Source organism: Macrobrachium rosenbergii, chromosome 5, assembly GCF_040412425.1.
Source record: "Macrobrachium rosenbergii isolate ZJJX-2024 chromosome 5, ASM4041242v1, whole genome shotgun sequence".
NCBI classification, from domain to species: Eukaryota; Metazoa; Arthropoda; class Malacostraca; order Decapoda; family Palaemonidae; genus Macrobrachium; species Macrobrachium rosenbergii.
In genome coordinates, this window is record NC_089745.1 from 4,569,874 (window position 1) to 4,588,916 (window position 19,043).

A 19,043-nucleotide genomic window follows, 5' to 3' on the forward strand; every position below is an offset into this window, starting at 1 on the left:
TTTTTCTCCTTGTGAATAAAAAAATGATGTATGTACGGGTGGTCTGCAACAAATGTTTGCTGCCAACTCATGTGCGAGGAGAATTTTCCCAAGAAGATTGTAAAATCTTTCTCACTTTTACTCCTTGGACTTCCGAAGTACATATGTTTCAGTCTTACTTCATTCATCGCTGGTGAATGACTCCTAGCATTGCATTACCCTGTATCAAGATAGGGTTGGCATCAATAGCTGCTCAGATAAGATCAAACAACCAGGCAGGTGATAGTGGCCTTGATACACCAAAATATATGCTTGGCAGGAGGCTTCAACAATGGCATCATTTTGGAAGGTAATGATAGCACAACAGAATTCTCATCTTCATACGTAATAGATTCAAGGTGACCGGGTACGCTGTCTACTAAAAGTAAGATTTAAATTCCAACCTATTCTGTGCTAACACTAGTGAGACCGTTTAGATTATAGAATGGTTGTAAGCCATGCTTTCATAAAATGCATTGCCAAAACATGAGCAAATGATTTTTTTACTTTGTTCGTGTATGAGCTTCAGTTTCCTGTTTTAAACCCTTAAGCTTGCTTTGCAATTTGTGAATGTTTTATTCAGTATCTTTCAGAACAATCCAGTTTCACCACAGTTAAAAACTTACTACAGAATTCATTCTCTCTCCTCATTCAGCAACTTCAAATCTGCCAGGAGCCTCATCATTGGCAGACACTGCTTCTTCAGTAAATTTTACATCTGAATATATGGATCCATCCTTTGCTTGCTGTAAATGACTTTATACTAGTTGGTAACCTATCACTTTTAATCCAGCCGATGTAGTCAAGACATCTTTTTGTGTGTTATAGTGTGTGGGAAATTTATATTTCATGTCTTTTGTTTTTTCCTTTTGTCTTTATTCATTATGATAGTTCATTTCCCTTTAATTATGCCATTTGCTCTTTAAAAGTTTAATGTGTCTCAATTCTGAATGTGACATCACGAAAGAAAGAACCTTTCTGTTGCTGATACACTTCTTCGCTGTATGATGGCATGAACTTTCTTGGCAGTTTTTCATCCATATTGCATTTCATCTAGAATTCAGACCAAAGTGATGCTATGCTGATGCAGTTTTCAAGAAATACAGTAAATCAAGATTCACCAAATGCAGGAAGGTCATCTGTTCAACACAAATCATATCAGCAAAACAGCAAATGATACAAGAGCACAAGTGTTGTCACATGGTACCCTGTCAATTTAACAAGAAGTTGATAGTGTTCAAATAAGTATTTTATGATGAAAGAAAACCTCAGAAACAACTCAAGTCTTATGAACATACATCATTGCATGTAAGGTTAGTTGGGTTATTTATTTTTACATTTGAAGAAAATATAATAGCCTTGCACATTGTTTGTTGGACTTTGATCATTCTTTTTAAATAGCCATAGAGCTGTCTCAGAACAATCCCAATAAGTTCTTGACTGAGTTGTCAAGCTTTTTGTTTGCTTTTTTTTGTATTTGATGGTTATTTAGCATGTCAGGAAAACTAGGACCAGTCTTCATATTTAGACTTTTGTTTGTCTAATGGCAACTTGCATCTTTCAAAACATGCTTATGTGTAGCCTTCAGGGCTGCCGTGTTATAATAGTTACAAGTGTTTATACAGAGTACAGTCTTAAACCATTTTCTTTTCTGTAGGACTTTTGCTTTTAATACTAGAGAAATAGACTAGTAATTATGAGAAGCTTCATAAGTTGCTTTTGTTGTAGATTTGTTGGTGTGTACTTCTGCAGAGAAAAGCGTCGGTTTACAGTTGCTGTCCTTCCTGATCTTCACATTCTTCCCAGTTCAAAAAGGGATGGCCCATCAGTGAGTCTTCTTAAGGTTAGCCTTTAGATTTCCTGTGAATGTTACTATTCCCTTAGTTCCTGGTTCTATGATGCTCTTTCCACAGCTCCAAGACTTTGGCACACTGCTCAGTTAGGTGCAAAGCAATGGTACCTAAGGAAAGTTCATCCTCATTAGCTATAGTCTATCTACCCTGATGGGACCACGTTTGTTCTACATATTTCTGATTTCCAATGCTATTTAAGTCTTGATATTTTAGCTTGTGTTTCTTTTCCTTCACAATGTTGTTAATACCATTTTTCACTCCTACCTTTCACTTGTTTCTCCCCTTTTCTCTTACTTACTATGACATATATCCCTGACTTTGTTGGCTTTGTGCTGAGGGTAAAGTTTGTCAAGCATTCTGTGCTATGACAGTTACCTGTTACCACCTCAATGGACAATTCTCTTCAGTTTGCCATGCAGAAAGGAAGGAGATATGATGATGAATTAGGGGATGGTTGATATTATAAAACTATGTTCAGTATTTACAAATTACAAGTTACAAGTACAGTCATTAAATAAAAGTTGGGTTAATCATAGTAAAGCTGTTTTGTTTAAGGTTCTACCAGTTTAGGGTTTTACCAGTTGTCTGATTGATGTTCATTATTATAGTTGCCATGGACTTTTTTAATGTGTATAAATTATTGAATAGACAACACCTATTTCATCAGTATTTTGAGGTTTTCTTAGAGGGAAAAAAATGTATTTTGTTATAAGTATTGTACTAAAGGGGCAACTGTATAGAAAGGCCAAATGAATAAACTTTTTGTTTTAAGATTTATTTAAAATCTTGTGGGTAGAGCATGAGAAAGTCAATTTGCTAATATACAGCATACAAAGTACTTTAGTGCAAATTTCCATGTTTGTGATTTTAAAATTATGTACAAATTAACTTAACGACACATTGTACAACATTATGCTACTCTTGCTTTGACTGCTTATAACTTTTGATATTCATACAGAAGCTATAATAGAAAGCCTTACATATTTAAAGTTACTAACTAGAAAAAATATCAAAGCGGTAAATATAGACAAACGGAAAGCACCCTTGAAGTGCTTTATGAGAAACTGAAAAGAAAAGGATTATGTAAAAATATTCCAGACTGTCCACTAATTAATATCTGACAAACTTTAGTGTTTTTTTAAGGAAATTATACTTTAAAGCCAGCTGTAATAATGTATTCTAAACTTTTAATAGCACCTTTTAACTAAAGAATACATTTAACAGCAAATCCTATCTTGTATATGCAGATACTAAGTGTATATTTACAACAAAATTAAGTTACTATAATACAAAATATATTTTAAAGTATTTACAGTACTGTACTGTGTGCATCAGTCATTCAAGAACAATAGTTTGGATAAAATATAATAATCCCTTTTCACTACCATTTTAAAACCTTTGTTTCCACAGGTTTTACTTTACTAGAGATCATTTGGCACAGGTACAGATAGCCATTTCATGTACGTTGGTTGTAGTTCAATTTTTCGTATTTGTGAAAGTAACTGTACGTTACTGGCATGTTGCAGCTGGTACAGTGAGTAATTGTAAACTTGTCATTTATTTACTTCAGTCCAAAGCATGAAGCTGACCACTTAAAACTGTAATTTCTGCTCTACATTTAGTTGTTCTGTATGACACTGCCTGCCTACTTTTCAGATTCCCATTGATCTTTATGGGCTTAGCTGTCCAACTTCCTTAGCTTTACTTTGCTCCAATTTACTCTTCTCACATGAGAATAAATCCTTCAGGTGAACTGTAAGAGGGTTGAGGACTGCAATTCGTGGTTTTGTTGAACTAATTTCTAATAATAATATTATTATTACAATTATACTCTTGGGAAGCCAGTTCAAGGAATTCATCTATCAAACATACATGAAAAAATACTACTTTGAATGTTATAGACGTGCTTAAAAAATAGGTTCTGCATGAAAATTATGTAAATTCCAGCACTAATTACATCAGGTTTCATGAGGGTCCTGTTATTTCAGGACAAATGTCTTATCAAAGTCTCATATCAGAACTGTTTTAACTTGAAAAACAAATTCACATCAGTGGGTAACATTCCCATAATTCCCCACCGCTACAGGTTACACCACATAGTATATAGTTAAGGGGAGGATATGGTTGTTCCCACCAAAGAGATGATTGACAATCCGAGGGGTGTTTTGGAGTAATTTTTGTCAGGTCATATCTACCCTACTAATACCAAGAGAACTGCCAATATTTCCATGTGTAGAGTAACTTCGTTTAAAACATGGTTCTTGATTCAAATAGTCTCTCCACTATTGATGATGCATTTGTACTGTCTTTGAACCCACTTGTGAAGTCCATTTTGTAAACAATTTTGGGCAGTTCCTGGTCCAGCACGTGTTAGTCTTGCACTTTGCCAGCATCATCAAAACATGTAAGCTGAAGCTTTCCTTCTGCCAAATGAAAAATTGAAAGTCTAATGGTGCCAGACTGAAGATGAAGGCAGATGTGGTACAAATGATCCCATTTGTGCAGTGACATATAATGTAAGATTAAGGCTGAAAGAAGATATGGCATCAATGACCATCTCATTTGTGCAGTGATGTTGCCAGAAAACACTCAAGGTGATGGAAGATATGGCACCAATGACCAGCCCAATTGTTCAGCGACATGAAATTGTCAGATGTCAGGTTGTTACATGTCATGTAATGCTGCCTAAGAAGTGTTGGGTCAGGGATTGTCATGGTGTAACAAAATTGCATTAAGCTGTTTCTGCGGTCTCTTTTTTTATAGATGGCTTCTCAAATTTTCTGGAATGACACAGCATTGTCTCATGCATATGGAAATCAAACAGAATCATCCCAGGAAATGATAACCAGTTTTTGCACCGAGTGGTGATTAAAAAAAAATTCTTTGGTCTTTGAGAATGAGGGATTTCAAAGCCTGCATGTCCCAAGATCAGCACTTCAAATGCAACTAAAATTTCCAAACACATCCAATCTCTTCTCTTTATTTTCAGATGAGATCTTAATTGCCCTTGAATCCACTAGCGCATGCTTTTTTTGCATCTAAGGTTGTGGATAATGTACTTAATAGTACTGTAGCCACAGCCAACCTCATCAAAAATCTCTTGGACAGTGAAATACCAGGATATGCAAATCATACCATCTTACCAGTTTGGTTTTCCTCAGCACCTACAGTCGAATGTCTTAGAGCATGCACTTTGTCATTACCACAAGTTTTGTTTTTCCAAAACTTTTTACCCATTTTTGCACTTAATTTCCATCAATTGATGCTTCACCATAAATTTCTGAGCCATGTATGGGTCTCAGCAGCAATACATCCATCTCTGGTGAAGAGTGCAATGATTGCTCCTGTTTCTGATTTATAACCATGGTTATCCAACACCTGAAAATACTGAAAGCATGCTAGTCAAGCTGAAAGAATTATATGAAAATACTGAAAGCATGCTAAACAAGCTGAAAGATTATATTTTCATCAACCGATGCCTTGCCATACAAATTTCTGAATCTTCTATGGATGTCAGCAGCAGTGCATCCTTCTTTAGAGAAGAGCTCAATGATTGCTTTGTTGCTGTTTTAAATTTGTGTTTATCCAGCACCTGAAAATGCTTAAACCAAGTCAGTCAAGCAGTAAGAGTTACTCTATCTGATGGTGTAAACACACCACGTATCTAATGGTGTAAAGGTACTAAATTTCAATTAATAGTTTTGGAGAAAATAGTAAATAGGCAATACTTTCAGTACAACCCTCATGTAATAATGTTGGTTATGTCAGAGCGCTGGAGTAAAAGTTGGCCAACAGCTCATTGTGTCAGCATCCATAGTGTTTTAAAACTGTAAGAGGAGTTGCAAGGCATTTTAGTCAAATATTCCTTGTGACTGGTCAGTGGATTAACTGGATATATTTTTGAGTACACATACTCAATCTTGATTCTCATGTTTCTGAGGAACTGCACTCTTAAAATAAGTTTGAACCAGATTTTGCAGTAACTATCAAACAATTGTGTAGTTGGTGCCTTGCAAATAGGTTAGATTGCAAGAACCTGTTTATAAAATCTAAATTACAAAGTCCTAACAGTCCATAACTTTATCATCTTATTGCAAGTTACATAATACTGTCTGGCCCAAGTACTGCATGTATAGGTCATACAAAAAATGTAACTCAATGTTTTACTTAGGCCATACACATTATAGATGCAGGTGATCAAATGACAATTACCTTAGAACAAGCAAATTGGTGGTAATGCTTAGCTAGGCCTATCTCTATCAGGGACTCTCTCATTTTACTTGTTATACAGTCAATTAGGCACAGTGCACCAGCACTTGTAAGGTGTGCTGCTAAGAGCTTTAGCATTCTCCTTTGCCCTTCATCTCCCAAATCAGTATAATGTTCTTTGTTTTATTGTTACCACTGAATAGTTGTCATTTACCAACTTTTGTTTCTGTTCAATCAGAGTATTTTTCCTGTTGTTTGTTTAGTAACCCGTAGTTACTCTACCAACAATATTAGTCCTCTTTTTTTGTGAAGTTCTTGACAGTATTGTGCATATTTCCTTTTTTGTTTGTGGTACCAAGTGTTCTAAAACTTTTTGTATGCATTTCTCTTGTCTTATGGTGCTGATAAATCCACTAGAGTTAATGTTCTTCTGTTCTTTGTATTTTCTTACTTTCTGTTGTCAGCTTACTGTTTTTTCATGGGTACAGTAATTATAATGGTGACTTTTCCTAAGTATGTTAAGTCATTTGACATACTCATGACTTTCATTGACATAGATGTCAGTGCTTTCTGCTCCCCATTTACAGGTAATGACTGCTCATAGGACCCTCTGCCCAAGTAAGTGGGCTAAACCAATGATGTCCAGGAGGTAACACAACAAAGATGACACCATAGGACATATGTCTGAAAGCCATTCTGCTTCATTGGCTTTAGAGTCAAAGATAACAGTTGTGGAAATATCATTGACCCCCTCTTACAAATGGGAGATTCATTTTCAGGCATGACTGTCCTGTATGAACCTAAAATGGCTAATATTAAATGGATTGATAAACCTAAATTCCTTAAAGATAAGATGGTGGAGGATGTCAGAGCATCAGAGCATTGTAGATGTAGTTCATTTGAAGGTAGTTTTTAAAGGCAGCCGTGATGCCTCATGATGGACAAACAGCTTTCAATGTACCAAGGATGGCTTCTGACTGAATGGGACAGAAGAAATTGGAGTAAACCTAAAAGCATATAACTAGTGAAGCTCAAAGGAGATCCAAGCAGAGAGTATCATCTGTTTGAGAACCATTCTAGAGCAGCAAAGCATGACAATTGTGATTATCATTAAGATCAGAGAGGAACTGCAGTCTGCAACAATGAAAATCTTATTCAAGAAAGAGATAATAGTAATGATACACATGTGACTAGGCAGAGTGACAGTAACAAATAGTAAGGACTGTGGACGGTGACCGGACGGGTATGAACACAACCGAAAGAGGATTGAACAGGGGAACAGTTGTAGAAGTTAGAAGAACTGTTGATAGCTGGAGACCATTCACAGGCAGTTACCAGTACATGTTAAGAACCGTGGGATACTGCTGCACCAGAGGACGGACAGGCGTGTGACATGGCACAGGCAGGGATTCTGCAGTTGTTGAGAAGTATCTCTTCATTTTCAAGTGTGCATGCTCCAAGGAGGAACTGAACAGGAGAATATAAAGGAGGTTGTGACCTCCATCTTCCTTCTCATTAATAATGTTAGATGAAGGCGGATGAGGAAAAGATCATTACAAAATATAATGCTCTTCAGCAGAAGAAAGGGTCAACAAGAGGTTCACAAGAGTCAGACTGGATTAGAAAGAGAAAATATGAAGAATAACCCTATTCTCCTTTCTAAAGTAATCATGCAAGAAGAGAGCAGGGACAGCCTAGGGTGGATCACATTAGACTGACTACTGCGACAGACAGTACCACAGGGAAAACAAACCCTTAGATTACAGTGATGATGTAGATGTGCAGGTGGCCACTGGTGATAAAGCAGTACGTACTGGATATTTGTCAAATTCTGTGAGGGTTATGAATATTCTTGATCTGGCCTTACCATAATTAAAATCTAAACACTTTTGGCAACGGACACTACAGTGTGTTTTGATGGTCATAGTCATTTGCTCTAGTCACCACTGAGAAGAAATTACAGATAATACATGGTACAGCAAAGGAAGATGCTCCTGTAAGACTGGTGTAGTTATCGACATAAAACTTGAGACACCAAAACTGTTCAAAGGTCCTCACAGGCAAAATGTTTGAACCCAATAGATCTTCAGTGCTAGAACTTGAGAACTTTAAAACTTGAGGTATCTCTTGGCAGCACTAACCTGCTGCCAGTGACAGGATGTACCAAAGATGAACAGCAAGCTTGTACAATAGCCCTTTTTTAGGTAGGTAGTTTCTTCCTCAGTGAACTAGTGTTCAGATACACTGAGAGCAGATTTCCTAATCAAGTTCCTTATTCTGCATCCCTATTTAAGCCCACAAAAAGTATACCTACTGTACTGGTTAGTTATTCTAATAAATGACTGCAAGAAGTGCACTTTTTTTGAAGGTTGAAATCTTAGAGGAACTTCGGTTTAATGAGAATGGCACTATACAGTAGACAGCAAAAGTAGTAATGGATTACACATTCAAAACCTTGTCCAAAAGTTTACATTCCATTCACTAAGGTTTTTTGACAAAACTTAATAGAACATAATCTAGAGGAAAATCTTAATACTGGGTTGGTTTGTTCTCTTTGTACAAACAACTAGAAAACAAATATAATACAGTACTTGTGCTGATAAAAACCTCCCAGATTTAAAGGGGAACTGGTTGGAAATATAAACAAAGATAGCAGTACCCATTACAGATTTGCTTCAAGAAATTCTGATCATGGTAGGTACTTTTGAAATATATAACCCATCAGGCAAAATGTTTTATCATCAATAATAAACTTGTGCCCATTCAAAGTGTATACATACATATATGTGACCATTTTCAGGTGCATCTACAGTACCTTTATATATTGTTTAGTAGACAAGACAAAAGCTTTTCATCACATCTGTAACATCAAACAATTACCCCCAACAATCCCCTGTGATATGTTTATAGGAAGTCCAGTTTCTTAAGTTTTTCGAGTGATACATGTGTACAACATGCTTGACATGCAGAATGCTAAATTTGAATTTCGCTGCACAATGCAATTCTTGGGTTCAACTTAAGACTGCAGTTTTTTGAAATGCTAATTAATCATTCTGACTGCACAGTCCAACCAGTAATTTATTACATCTTTTAATTTCCTAAGTGGAAAATATAATCAGTGCCAGTGATCATTAATCTTTGTAGAGTTGAATTACTCAACTTCAGAATTGAAAATCACGTGCTGGAATGATCACATACTATATAAATATCACGCTAAGTCAGTCTTGTAGTTGGCTTGGTATAACAAAAGAATAATCTGCCAAAATATACTTCACCATTACCTAATCTTACAACTTTTGACACTCAATCATGCTTCCCCCATCAGAACCTTTCTTACCAGTTCACCAAGTATGGCCCCTGGAACCTTCCAAAATGGGTAGGTTCACCCACTGCTAGTTCTCTAATTAACAGTATTTAAAAATGTCTTTTGGTCATGAATCATCCAACCCAAGCATTTTTCCTAATCCCTTCCTTCTGCAACACACTCCTATGGCTCTACTTAAGGATGATGAATATTCCCGGTATGTCTGAAAGTAATTGTTCTTCCCGCTGATATTTAATTCTTTTGCTTTTCATAAACTACTACATTCCTTCTTTGACACCATACATCTTCCTGTACTAAGGATTTCTTTTTATATATATTTATGACCAAAGTGTAATGCAAATATGCCACATTCCATTGAAATGGTGAAGGTTGTTTGGATGTCCATCATAAAACATTAAAAATCTCTGTCCATCCGATAGTTCTGTTCACTCTTATATGTGGAACTTTTAGCTTCTCTTCTCATTTACCAATTATTTCTACTTGGTATCAATACTACCCAAAGAACTTTTCAAAAAAGGTCATTGAACTGTGAAAACTAAAGTTTCTGTACTATATACCTGTGAAGTGTGTCAGTATTATGATTACCTTCATGCAGACCATACTGTCAGGATTTCACTGCACATACTCATAATTATTGTAAAAGCTAATAATGGCCCAATATATGTCCTGTAACATTTTCCAAAGCCAAGCAAAATTAACATAATAGCCCTCAAGACCAAGAAGACCAATTGTAATAGATACTTCAACATATGCTACATACAAGGACAGGCAATTATTGATTCAAATAGTGTATAACTTCTGAAGAAATCAAATTAACTCCACTGCTAAGTACACAGTAAATGGACTGTAGATGCACCATTAAAGCTTCAGTGGTTATATCTTTTCTTATGCTTGTTTTACCACCAGATATTGATACAATTTTTACACAGTAGTATAGACGTTAAGAAGAATAGATAATTTGGTACTATAAAATATATGTTTTCTACAACAATTTCCAAAATTTCTTTTTCATACTGGCATACAATGCTCACAATCATAACAGGTTACTGCATATTATCTGATATGTAAAAATATTATTTCTGCTGCTCAACTGAACAACTAGTGTGCCATCTGACTTTGGTCTAAAATTAAATTTTAAATAGGTATAGAATTAAATCTTAATTAATCATTGATTGACTGGTATCCTTGCTTACTAAGTATTGTAATGTAAACCTGTCCATCAATCACACAGAACTAATTTTTACTATATATAAGTTTTTTCTTTGAAGTAGTTACGTACTCCATATCACACAGAAAAGCATAAGTACAACGTACACGGTTGATGCAGTGACTAAATAAATTCTAAAATAATACTGATACTATTAGTTGTTAAATAAAGTTCCTATGCAAAAACTGTGTTGACTTGAAAATTTAAACTACTGTAGTGAAATTTGGAGATTGATATTAGTGTGGGACACAAAATCTATACTGTATAAGTAACTAAATGGTTGGGAAAACTTAAGATGTGCATATTTATTTTATTTGTAAACCCTTAAGGTTTTCCAACCACAAACATAAATTAAGCTCAATTGTCAACATTCACTGATGACCATCAATATTTACTCTGTCACTGTACTTTTTAAAAATAAAGTTTGTGCTGCTACAGCAATGCAATTTTAAAAAACAATACCTAGCAATGCAGAATTAAAAAAAAAAACAATAACTATTCACAATTTTTTAGCACCATGCACTGTATGACTCTTGTACTTAAAAGATTACCACTTCAGTTAACAGTTTGGCTTACTGCATTCAAAGAAATATAGTTATACACGTTTTTTTTACTACTTCATTAAATAAATTAATAGATATAAAACCTATTACTGTATTGCAGTACATTAATAAGTTAAAACCAGACTAAAACTGTGCAAATCCCAGCCCATCTTTTAAATATATCACAATTATAATAAATACTGAATACACTGTCTTGACATATAAGCACAAATAATTACATCAGTATAAATTAATTTTCTTGGATATGGGTTTCCGACACATATGGCAAGTCTTAAGAGTGTGAGCACATATAACACAAGCTCCATGTCCACACAGGAAAGCAACGTTCCTCCGACGCTCCATACATATGCTACAACAATGAGCCTCTTCTATCTCTGCAATCTTAGTCTCCAAATACTTCAATCTTTCCGCTGATGGCTGCCGCGACTTAGTACTTATAGTTCTTCCATCTAAAAACCGGACACAATTCTTATTAGATATGAGATTACAGGAAAAGTTAGAAATGCTACAATTAATAGAAATTTATCTGCACTCTAAAACCAAATTTGACGAGAGAGAGCACAAAATTCAGAAGCACATAATACTCCTTATACTGGAATATAACACTACATAGATATAAAGCACATACAGTACATACAGCAATGTTCTGACAAAAATATTCAAACATATAGTATAGTACTGGATTAACACTGAATTGCAAACCAGTCTCACTGATAGCTAAATGCAACCCCTTTCATTCCTTTTACTGTACTATACCTCCGTTCTTATTCTTCTTCTTCCATCTTTCTCCCTACCCTCTCCTATCAATTGCAAGGTTTTTCTCCTTTTACACCTCTCCGACCTTTCTACTCTCAATTTCCCCTTCAGTGCTGTATGACCCCATAGGTCCTTATATTTGGCCTTTGGCCTAAGTTCTATATTCTATGGAACAATAATCAACAGTCAACTCAAGTACAGGAAAATTAATATGAATAAACTTGTCCACTGAAAAACATAACCATTTATGTACAGTACTCATGAACAAGATTCTAAAAACATAAAATCCAGACATGATAGCTCAACAAAAATCTGTGAAAGTAATGAAAGATTGTTCTTACAAAACCCATTAATCATAAAATAGCCTTATTTGGAATAAATAATTCTCAGTCACACCAACTTGAAAGATCTTTCAAGGAAAAAACTACCAATGTGCATGCCCAGCTCATACTCCACTGGCCTAAAAGGCAATGGCATAGTCATGCTACTGTGCCTCCCAGATTCATCACTGCAGTTTCCTGCTATTGTGATGCACTATTCAGTTTTCATTCACACATTTGTTGATTAATTTTGCTTCGCTTTAATGCGGTGTGTTTGGTGTTTAGTGAATTTCACTTGGTGTCATACTTGTCACCAGTGTGTTACTGTAGGTACTGGCTTTTTCATGATTCATACGATTCATTTAAATTCAGCATGTCATTTTTGGTTTTATATAAATTTTTGCCTTGGGAGCTTTTTTTAAGAGTAAATTTTGCATTTTCTTTAGCCCTTAAAGGGCTTGTTTGCTTAACTGGTAAATGTTTTTTGTTGTTTTCACCAGTAAGGGGTAACAGTTACTTTCAGTTCTCCATTTTATTCTTGACTGTTCATACTGAATGTAATTTTTGCTTGATTAGCATTAAGATGCAAATTCATTTACTTTGCCACCACCTCCTGTCAAGAGCTCTCAGATCAAGAGATGTCAACTGTTTCCAGTTTCAACCCCTCATCATCTCACCTGAAGAAGCTCCTCCTCCTCAGATGTCTTCGTCTTTTGAAGATCTCCCCCATTTTGGGAGAAATCTTCCAGTCTTTTTGCTGCCTGCGGAGAGATCCATTGTTCAATGGATGCACCCTTCCTGGCTCAGCTCAAAAAGGCTCCCCTGAGTTCCAAGACCAGTTGTCCCTTGAAGTTGTACACTGCACATGGTTGGGTTAATTGTCGTCATATGATCCTTCTCTTTAATGATACAGCCCGGTTATCTTGCTGCTCGTGTCAGTACATCATGTTTGCTTCAATGATGTCCGTAGAGTGTTCACCATCTCTGCCTTTATGCTCTTGCCCATGTACACAACTGCTCCTGTACAAACCACTGGTCCCATGTATGCAACAGTTTTTGCCTAAGTGTACTCAACAACTGGGTACTTGACTGTGTACCCAACTGCTCCTATATGTATGACAGGGTAATGTTAACTCGACAGCTTCAGCGCCCTTGTCTGCTGTGGCATACTCAGCTGCCTCAGTACACTCAGATGCTCGAGCGTACTTGCCCATGCCCCCTGAGGTGTATTTGATTTACATATTTCAAGAGTCTGCTGCTTTGTCCTCAATTGTAGCCCTAGTTTACAAGTTATTGCATTGCCAAGTAGCTCAGTCCTTGCCGTTTTTGTGAGGCCTCCCTTGTCTGAGACTATCCTGAAACCCCTCCAGGAGGCATTTTCACCTCCTGATCCAGACAACTTGGAACACCCTATAATACCCAACTGTAGGCATGACACACGCCGCTGATTTTCAGCTGATTCCAGTACGCATGGTAGAGTCTAGACATCCTCATTGTCCTACAGCTCTCCTTGCCATTTTTAACAGAGAGTTATGTCTATGCACTAATGTCTCCTCTTTAGCTGCATAATTCACCTCCTTATTTTTCTTCAACTATTCTTTTGTCACCAGTTCTGCCTTCTATGTGTACAGTTCCTGTACAACAGTGAGTGTAGCCATTTAAGCTACTCCTGGCCAAGTCTTTGGATTTTGTCCATAAGGATATTGTGCTGTATTGTAAAGGTTGCAGTTCTGGCAGGAGTTATGGCTGCCCCAAGAATGCTGCTCATCGCCTTCCTCTGCTAAGCCAATTCCTTCATGAATTTTATTAAATCCAGGGCTGCTCTCCAAAGGCTAGGCCACTGTAAAGGATGCCCCTGCTTTCTTCAGGCCTTCTCTGACCACTGGGCTGCTGAAGAAATGAACGTCTGAGAAATTTCGCAAGGAGTAACTGACATTTTTGAATTGGCAGTGGTAGGTTCTTGTTGGCACAAGCTTCTTTCTTGCAGGTAGTGTGCCTTCAGTGAAGGATACAACCAGGCCTTGTCTTCTCACTTTAACTGCTTTTACTTCCATGCTGGTAAACATATGGCAATGATGAAGAGGGATGCAGCCTTCCAGGACCTCTCTTTTCTCTCTTCACCAGAGCTTTAATCTCTGCTTGTCCCCAACCCCATGGCTCCTATGCCTTTCTTGAGGGCCTGGTTTACAAGTTGGGGGAGAAACTCACTTCCACTAACACCAGGACTGCTATATATAATGTGGGTACTTTAGAATCAATGTCCTTGTTTGCATATTTGGCTTCCTAAGCCAAGTCACCTTACCATCTGAAGATTCTCTCCAGTCAGTTCCAGATGTTTTTCTCATCAAATTGCTCTTTGGCTTTGTATTCATCCCTGACAAGTTGTCCATATTCTCTGCATCAGCATCACTCTGCCTATCAACTGCACAGCTCCAAGTCTACCTTTTGGTTCACGTTTTGGGGTCAATTGCAGTCCAAGTCTCCAGGTAGTGTTAGCCAGAGAAGATGCCCCTATTGATGAAAAACCTTAGTCATTTTGCCCATTCAATTCCTTGGGCTATCACTGAAACCTCCAGGTTGGAACTTGACCTTGGTACTGCACATCCTCGGTAGACCACTTCGTGAGCTCCAGGAAGATGCCACCTTACTAGATATGACCCTCAAAACAGTGATCCCTGCCTTCTCTAAATTTATCACTTATTGGTGAATTCACTTATTCTGTGCTACTCTGTAGTGGGTCTTTATTTGTGAAAACTGAAGAGGAACATTTTGTAAGGATGTACTTTGTAGTCAGCATCTTCCATACACTACAGATACAATTGCTGGTAAAACTGAATTTTAATTTATGCAGTGGGGATGTCTCTGAAAAAGCTTTTTCCCATCAAATGCTAGAACTGGTCTGGTTCACAACAACTTTGGTGTTTCACAACCAGTCTCTGGCCTCTAAACCACTATTTTATCAATAATTAAATTTAAATTCAGTTTTGCATTCATCTCTTATGTGTAGAAATGGCCAATGGGATAGTCTACTACTGCTCATCAAGGCAAGGCTTCTACATATTTCGTTTCAGTTGTTTTTAAGCTTACAAATTATGCTGTACAACTAGTCTTAAATCATAAAGTTGTGATGCCACCAAGATAATGCATGGTAGTAAAATAATTTGAGGTTAAACAATAAATTTTATAGCTTGAAGAGCTACAAAAATGATGTTCAAATAAATAAAAACCGAAAATTAAAGCACATACCACTTGTAACTTTGGTTACTACAACTGCATGGCACTGGAAACATTTCTTAATCCTACTTGCGCAGTCTTCACAAGTAACTGAGTGTCCACATGGTTGGAAGGTAACTGTAACTGGATATTCTGAGCAAATAGCACAATCTGTATTTTCTGCAACCTGAAAAAAGTAATTAACAGTCTGACCTAAAGTGAAAGTTGAAAGTAAAGAATTTGGTATAAAATAAATAGAAAATATATGACAGTGAAATATTTGCTGTTAAATCAGTATTCCATCAAATATAAGGAGCTGATAAAAATGCCAAAATGTTGAAAATGCAGGCTATATTTCTGAGACCAAATGGTCTCTATTTGCCTAAGGAGAGAGACAGTCTGGTCTCTGAAATATAGCCTTTATTTTCTACATTTTGGCATTTTTATGGGCTCCTTATATTTGATATACAGTATGTATACTCTTTAAAAAAAAGTACAGAAAGTATTAAAATCTAAAGGTGGTGTTTTGTTACTAAAACAAAAGCATGAACAAGTGACATGTACAAAAAATACTTTTCTCATTTGCTTAAACTTTATCTGACAACAACTCTGTCAGTCATCATTGTACAGTCTGATACAGTATTATACCAAATTTACAGATATATGCTTAAATGCTTAAAATAAAATTCACACTGAGTACAATCTACTCGTGTACCTACTCCTCAAAATGAAATTTTACTACTGGTGATATTATCTAGAAGTTTATAACATTTATAAATCAAAATTACAATGAGCATTATTTCATGGTCTGGATCTTACCTTTTCATAATTACAGTCATTCAAAGGTTCTCCACACTTGGTTGATTTTCCTGTATCACTAGCTACCTTTGATGGACTAACTGGCTGTGAGAGAGACTGAGGCTTAGTTGGAGCAGAAATGTTATTTGAAGAGTCTTGTGTAGGGTCATCTACGCTCACACTCCGAATACTCTCTGCAGCTAAATCCAATGCCTTGAGATCCATATCTACCCGTGCCATACTGCCTCCTCTGTAATAGAGAACACATATTAGTTACAGAAGTAAAATTAATAATAAAAACTGGGAAATCATTATCAAGAGCTTATGGCATGTTAATGGTGATGATAATTATTCCATGCAGCAAAGATAAAAGCTGGTTTTTCAACCGTCAATACAGTACTTACGCTGCCTGTGCAGCATAACTCTGAAGTAAGTCAATCGTGCTGGTGTCATTGATCAGATCCAGTGGGCTTTTTGAGCGATTATTTGCAACTGTAACACTGCATCCCTTCTGAACCAAATAGCATGCCAATGCCAATGACATGTTGTTTTCAAATCCACGTCGAGTGATGTCATTTAGGATCTAAGGATATAATATAGAACAGTTTTAGTCTATCAGTACATTAAACAAAAGATATAAAGACATATGTTCAGCCTCTAAATTTTAAAGTTACACCGACCTGAAATATTTTTACAGTTTCTACATGGCAAAGTGAGGGAATGCTAGGTAAAATCATTTTGACAATATTATCACCTGAGTTATAGTTGGTGCATGATCTGGGTGGAGTTGAGGATTTCCTGCATTTTTTAAGAGAGCAAGATGAAGGGCTGTATCACCATCTTCATCACACGCATGTATATCAGCGTTATTATCGACCAATAATTCAACAACACCACAGTGACCCTGAAATCAGGAATTTATATTTAAAAACAGGAGTATTTATACAAAGACAGTGTACCCATAATGTCATTTATTAATATATTTCTGCATGGTAGCTGATTTATAAAAACATAAGCAATCTTAACACTCTGTCAAAAGGGGTGTTAACACTTCCATAGCAAAATATCACTCATTCAAGAGCTGAAACTAATAAACTATTACTGCACTGTAGGTACTGCAAGTAACATTTAGAACTGCATGAGATTTTTTCTTAAAATACAATATAGTGCAGTGATAACTGTTGAAGATTCATAACATCTCATCTTTAAGAAAGAAGAAGTTGTCAATAAAGGCTCTGTCACATGGGGACACTTCTGAGCATCTTTTAGCATCTTGCTTTCCAAATCTGCACAAAGTAGCCAGCACTGGTGGCAAAACTAAATTAGAGTATTTTCATCATAATGCAGCCAAAGATAAGCACCTTCATTTATGTAGGAATAATGAAAGAGAAAGGCAGTCCATATACCTTTCCCCAGCTGACAACAATACATGTAAATTGATATGATGGAACTACAGTATAACATTACAAGATATCAAAAGAAATTACCGTATATAACACTGCTTTTAGGATATATGGAATTTTTAAAATGTTGTGATACCTGAGAAACTGCAAGTAGCAGAGGTGTTTGTCTTTTATTATTTGTGATGTCAACTGCAGCTTCTCCAAGGATTATCAAAGTTTCAGCTACTTGTCGATGACCATTGAGAGATGCTAAGTGGAGTGCAGCAAAGCCATCCTCCTTTCTCACATCAACAAACTGCTTCGAACGCAACACCAATTTCTCTGCAGCACTGCAAAAAATAATTTTAATTTTACCAAAAGTTATACAGTACTTCTCAACTAAGTATTTTAACTGCAAAGTTTCAGAGTGCTGTCAGCAGTTCTTACAAAGCTTGAATTTAAAATTATAACCTTGTTTGCAGTACAGATACAAAATGATTTACTTTTTTGTACAATGAATTTTTAACATGTATCTATGTATCTTCATTCAAGTAACACTCTTGCTGTGCTTTTTAAGTAACAACGTTTTAAAAAAGTTTACGAAGACTACCAAGACATTAAATTTCTTAACTCAAAAAGCCTGCCTGAAGGTTTTGTTTTAAAGAAGCTGGAGAGCTTAGTGGGTGGAGACCAAAGGGAATGGAACCTTTAGCCATATCTTATGCATGTTGCTCATTTCACACTAAGTGATACCTATACTTTCATATGGAGTTCAAAATCAACAACTCTCATCCATTACCCTTTTGAGAAGGCAATGACTGGTTTACACAGATAACTAAATTTCAAAAAATCACATTCTTATTTACATCAAATCAACAAGAAAAACTTAAAATTGTAAAATACTGAAACAGAAAAGAAAACATTACTTCATAATGGCCTTGCTATCAATAGAGTTAATGCCCTTTACTTCAGTTACTTTGCACTGCAAAAATTCTGTTTTATAAATATGATTTTTAAATACAGTATGTTCATTTCTGAAGTACATAGTCTGTTTAAGTATGCTGATCAGCAGTTGAGCAAGGCATAAAAATAAACCCATCAAAAATCAAGGACACTGAATTCACAAGATTCCAAATACGGCACATCATGAGGACGTACTGTAATAAATTTTAAAAAAATACAGTTTTAAAAAATAAAGAAAAATAAAGCACTCTTACAAGTTATTTCCTTTCAATGCTGCATGATGAAGAACATTAAAGCCTCTCTTATTTCGTAACGTCAGATCTAGGTGGGGAGTATTTCCCAGAAGTTCTAAAATTTCGATACTTTCTTTTCCTATAGCATCATGTAATGCTGTATCACCGTACGAATCCTGAAAGTACACATAAAAGTTAGGCTG

At 36.1% G+C, this 19,043-nt stretch overlaps 1 protein-coding gene across 1 annotated transcript in view; it reads right to left on the reverse strand.

The window, feature by feature from the left end:
* Positions 1-8,434: 8,434 nt before the first annotated feature.
* mib2 (mind bomb 2) overlaps positions 8,435-19,043 on the reverse strand; it is a 206,236-nt gene continuing 195,627 nt past the window's right edge. Inside the window, exons 13-19 of the mRNA XM_067103390.1 lie at positions 18,862-19,016; positions 17,802-17,994; positions 17,017-17,166; positions 16,667-16,845; positions 16,284-16,512; positions 15,498-15,651; positions 8,435-11,624 (exon numbers count right to left, since the gene is read on the reverse strand). Coding sequence (XP_066959491.1) covers positions 11,395-11,624; positions 15,498-15,651; positions 16,284-16,512; positions 16,667-16,845; positions 17,017-17,166; positions 17,802-17,994; positions 18,862-19,016 — 1,290 coding nt within the window. The 3' untranslated portion in view covers positions 8,435-11,394. The remainder of the gene's footprint in view (positions 11,625-15,497; positions 15,652-16,283; positions 16,513-16,666; positions 16,846-17,016; positions 17,167-17,801; positions 17,995-18,861; positions 19,017-19,043) is intronic.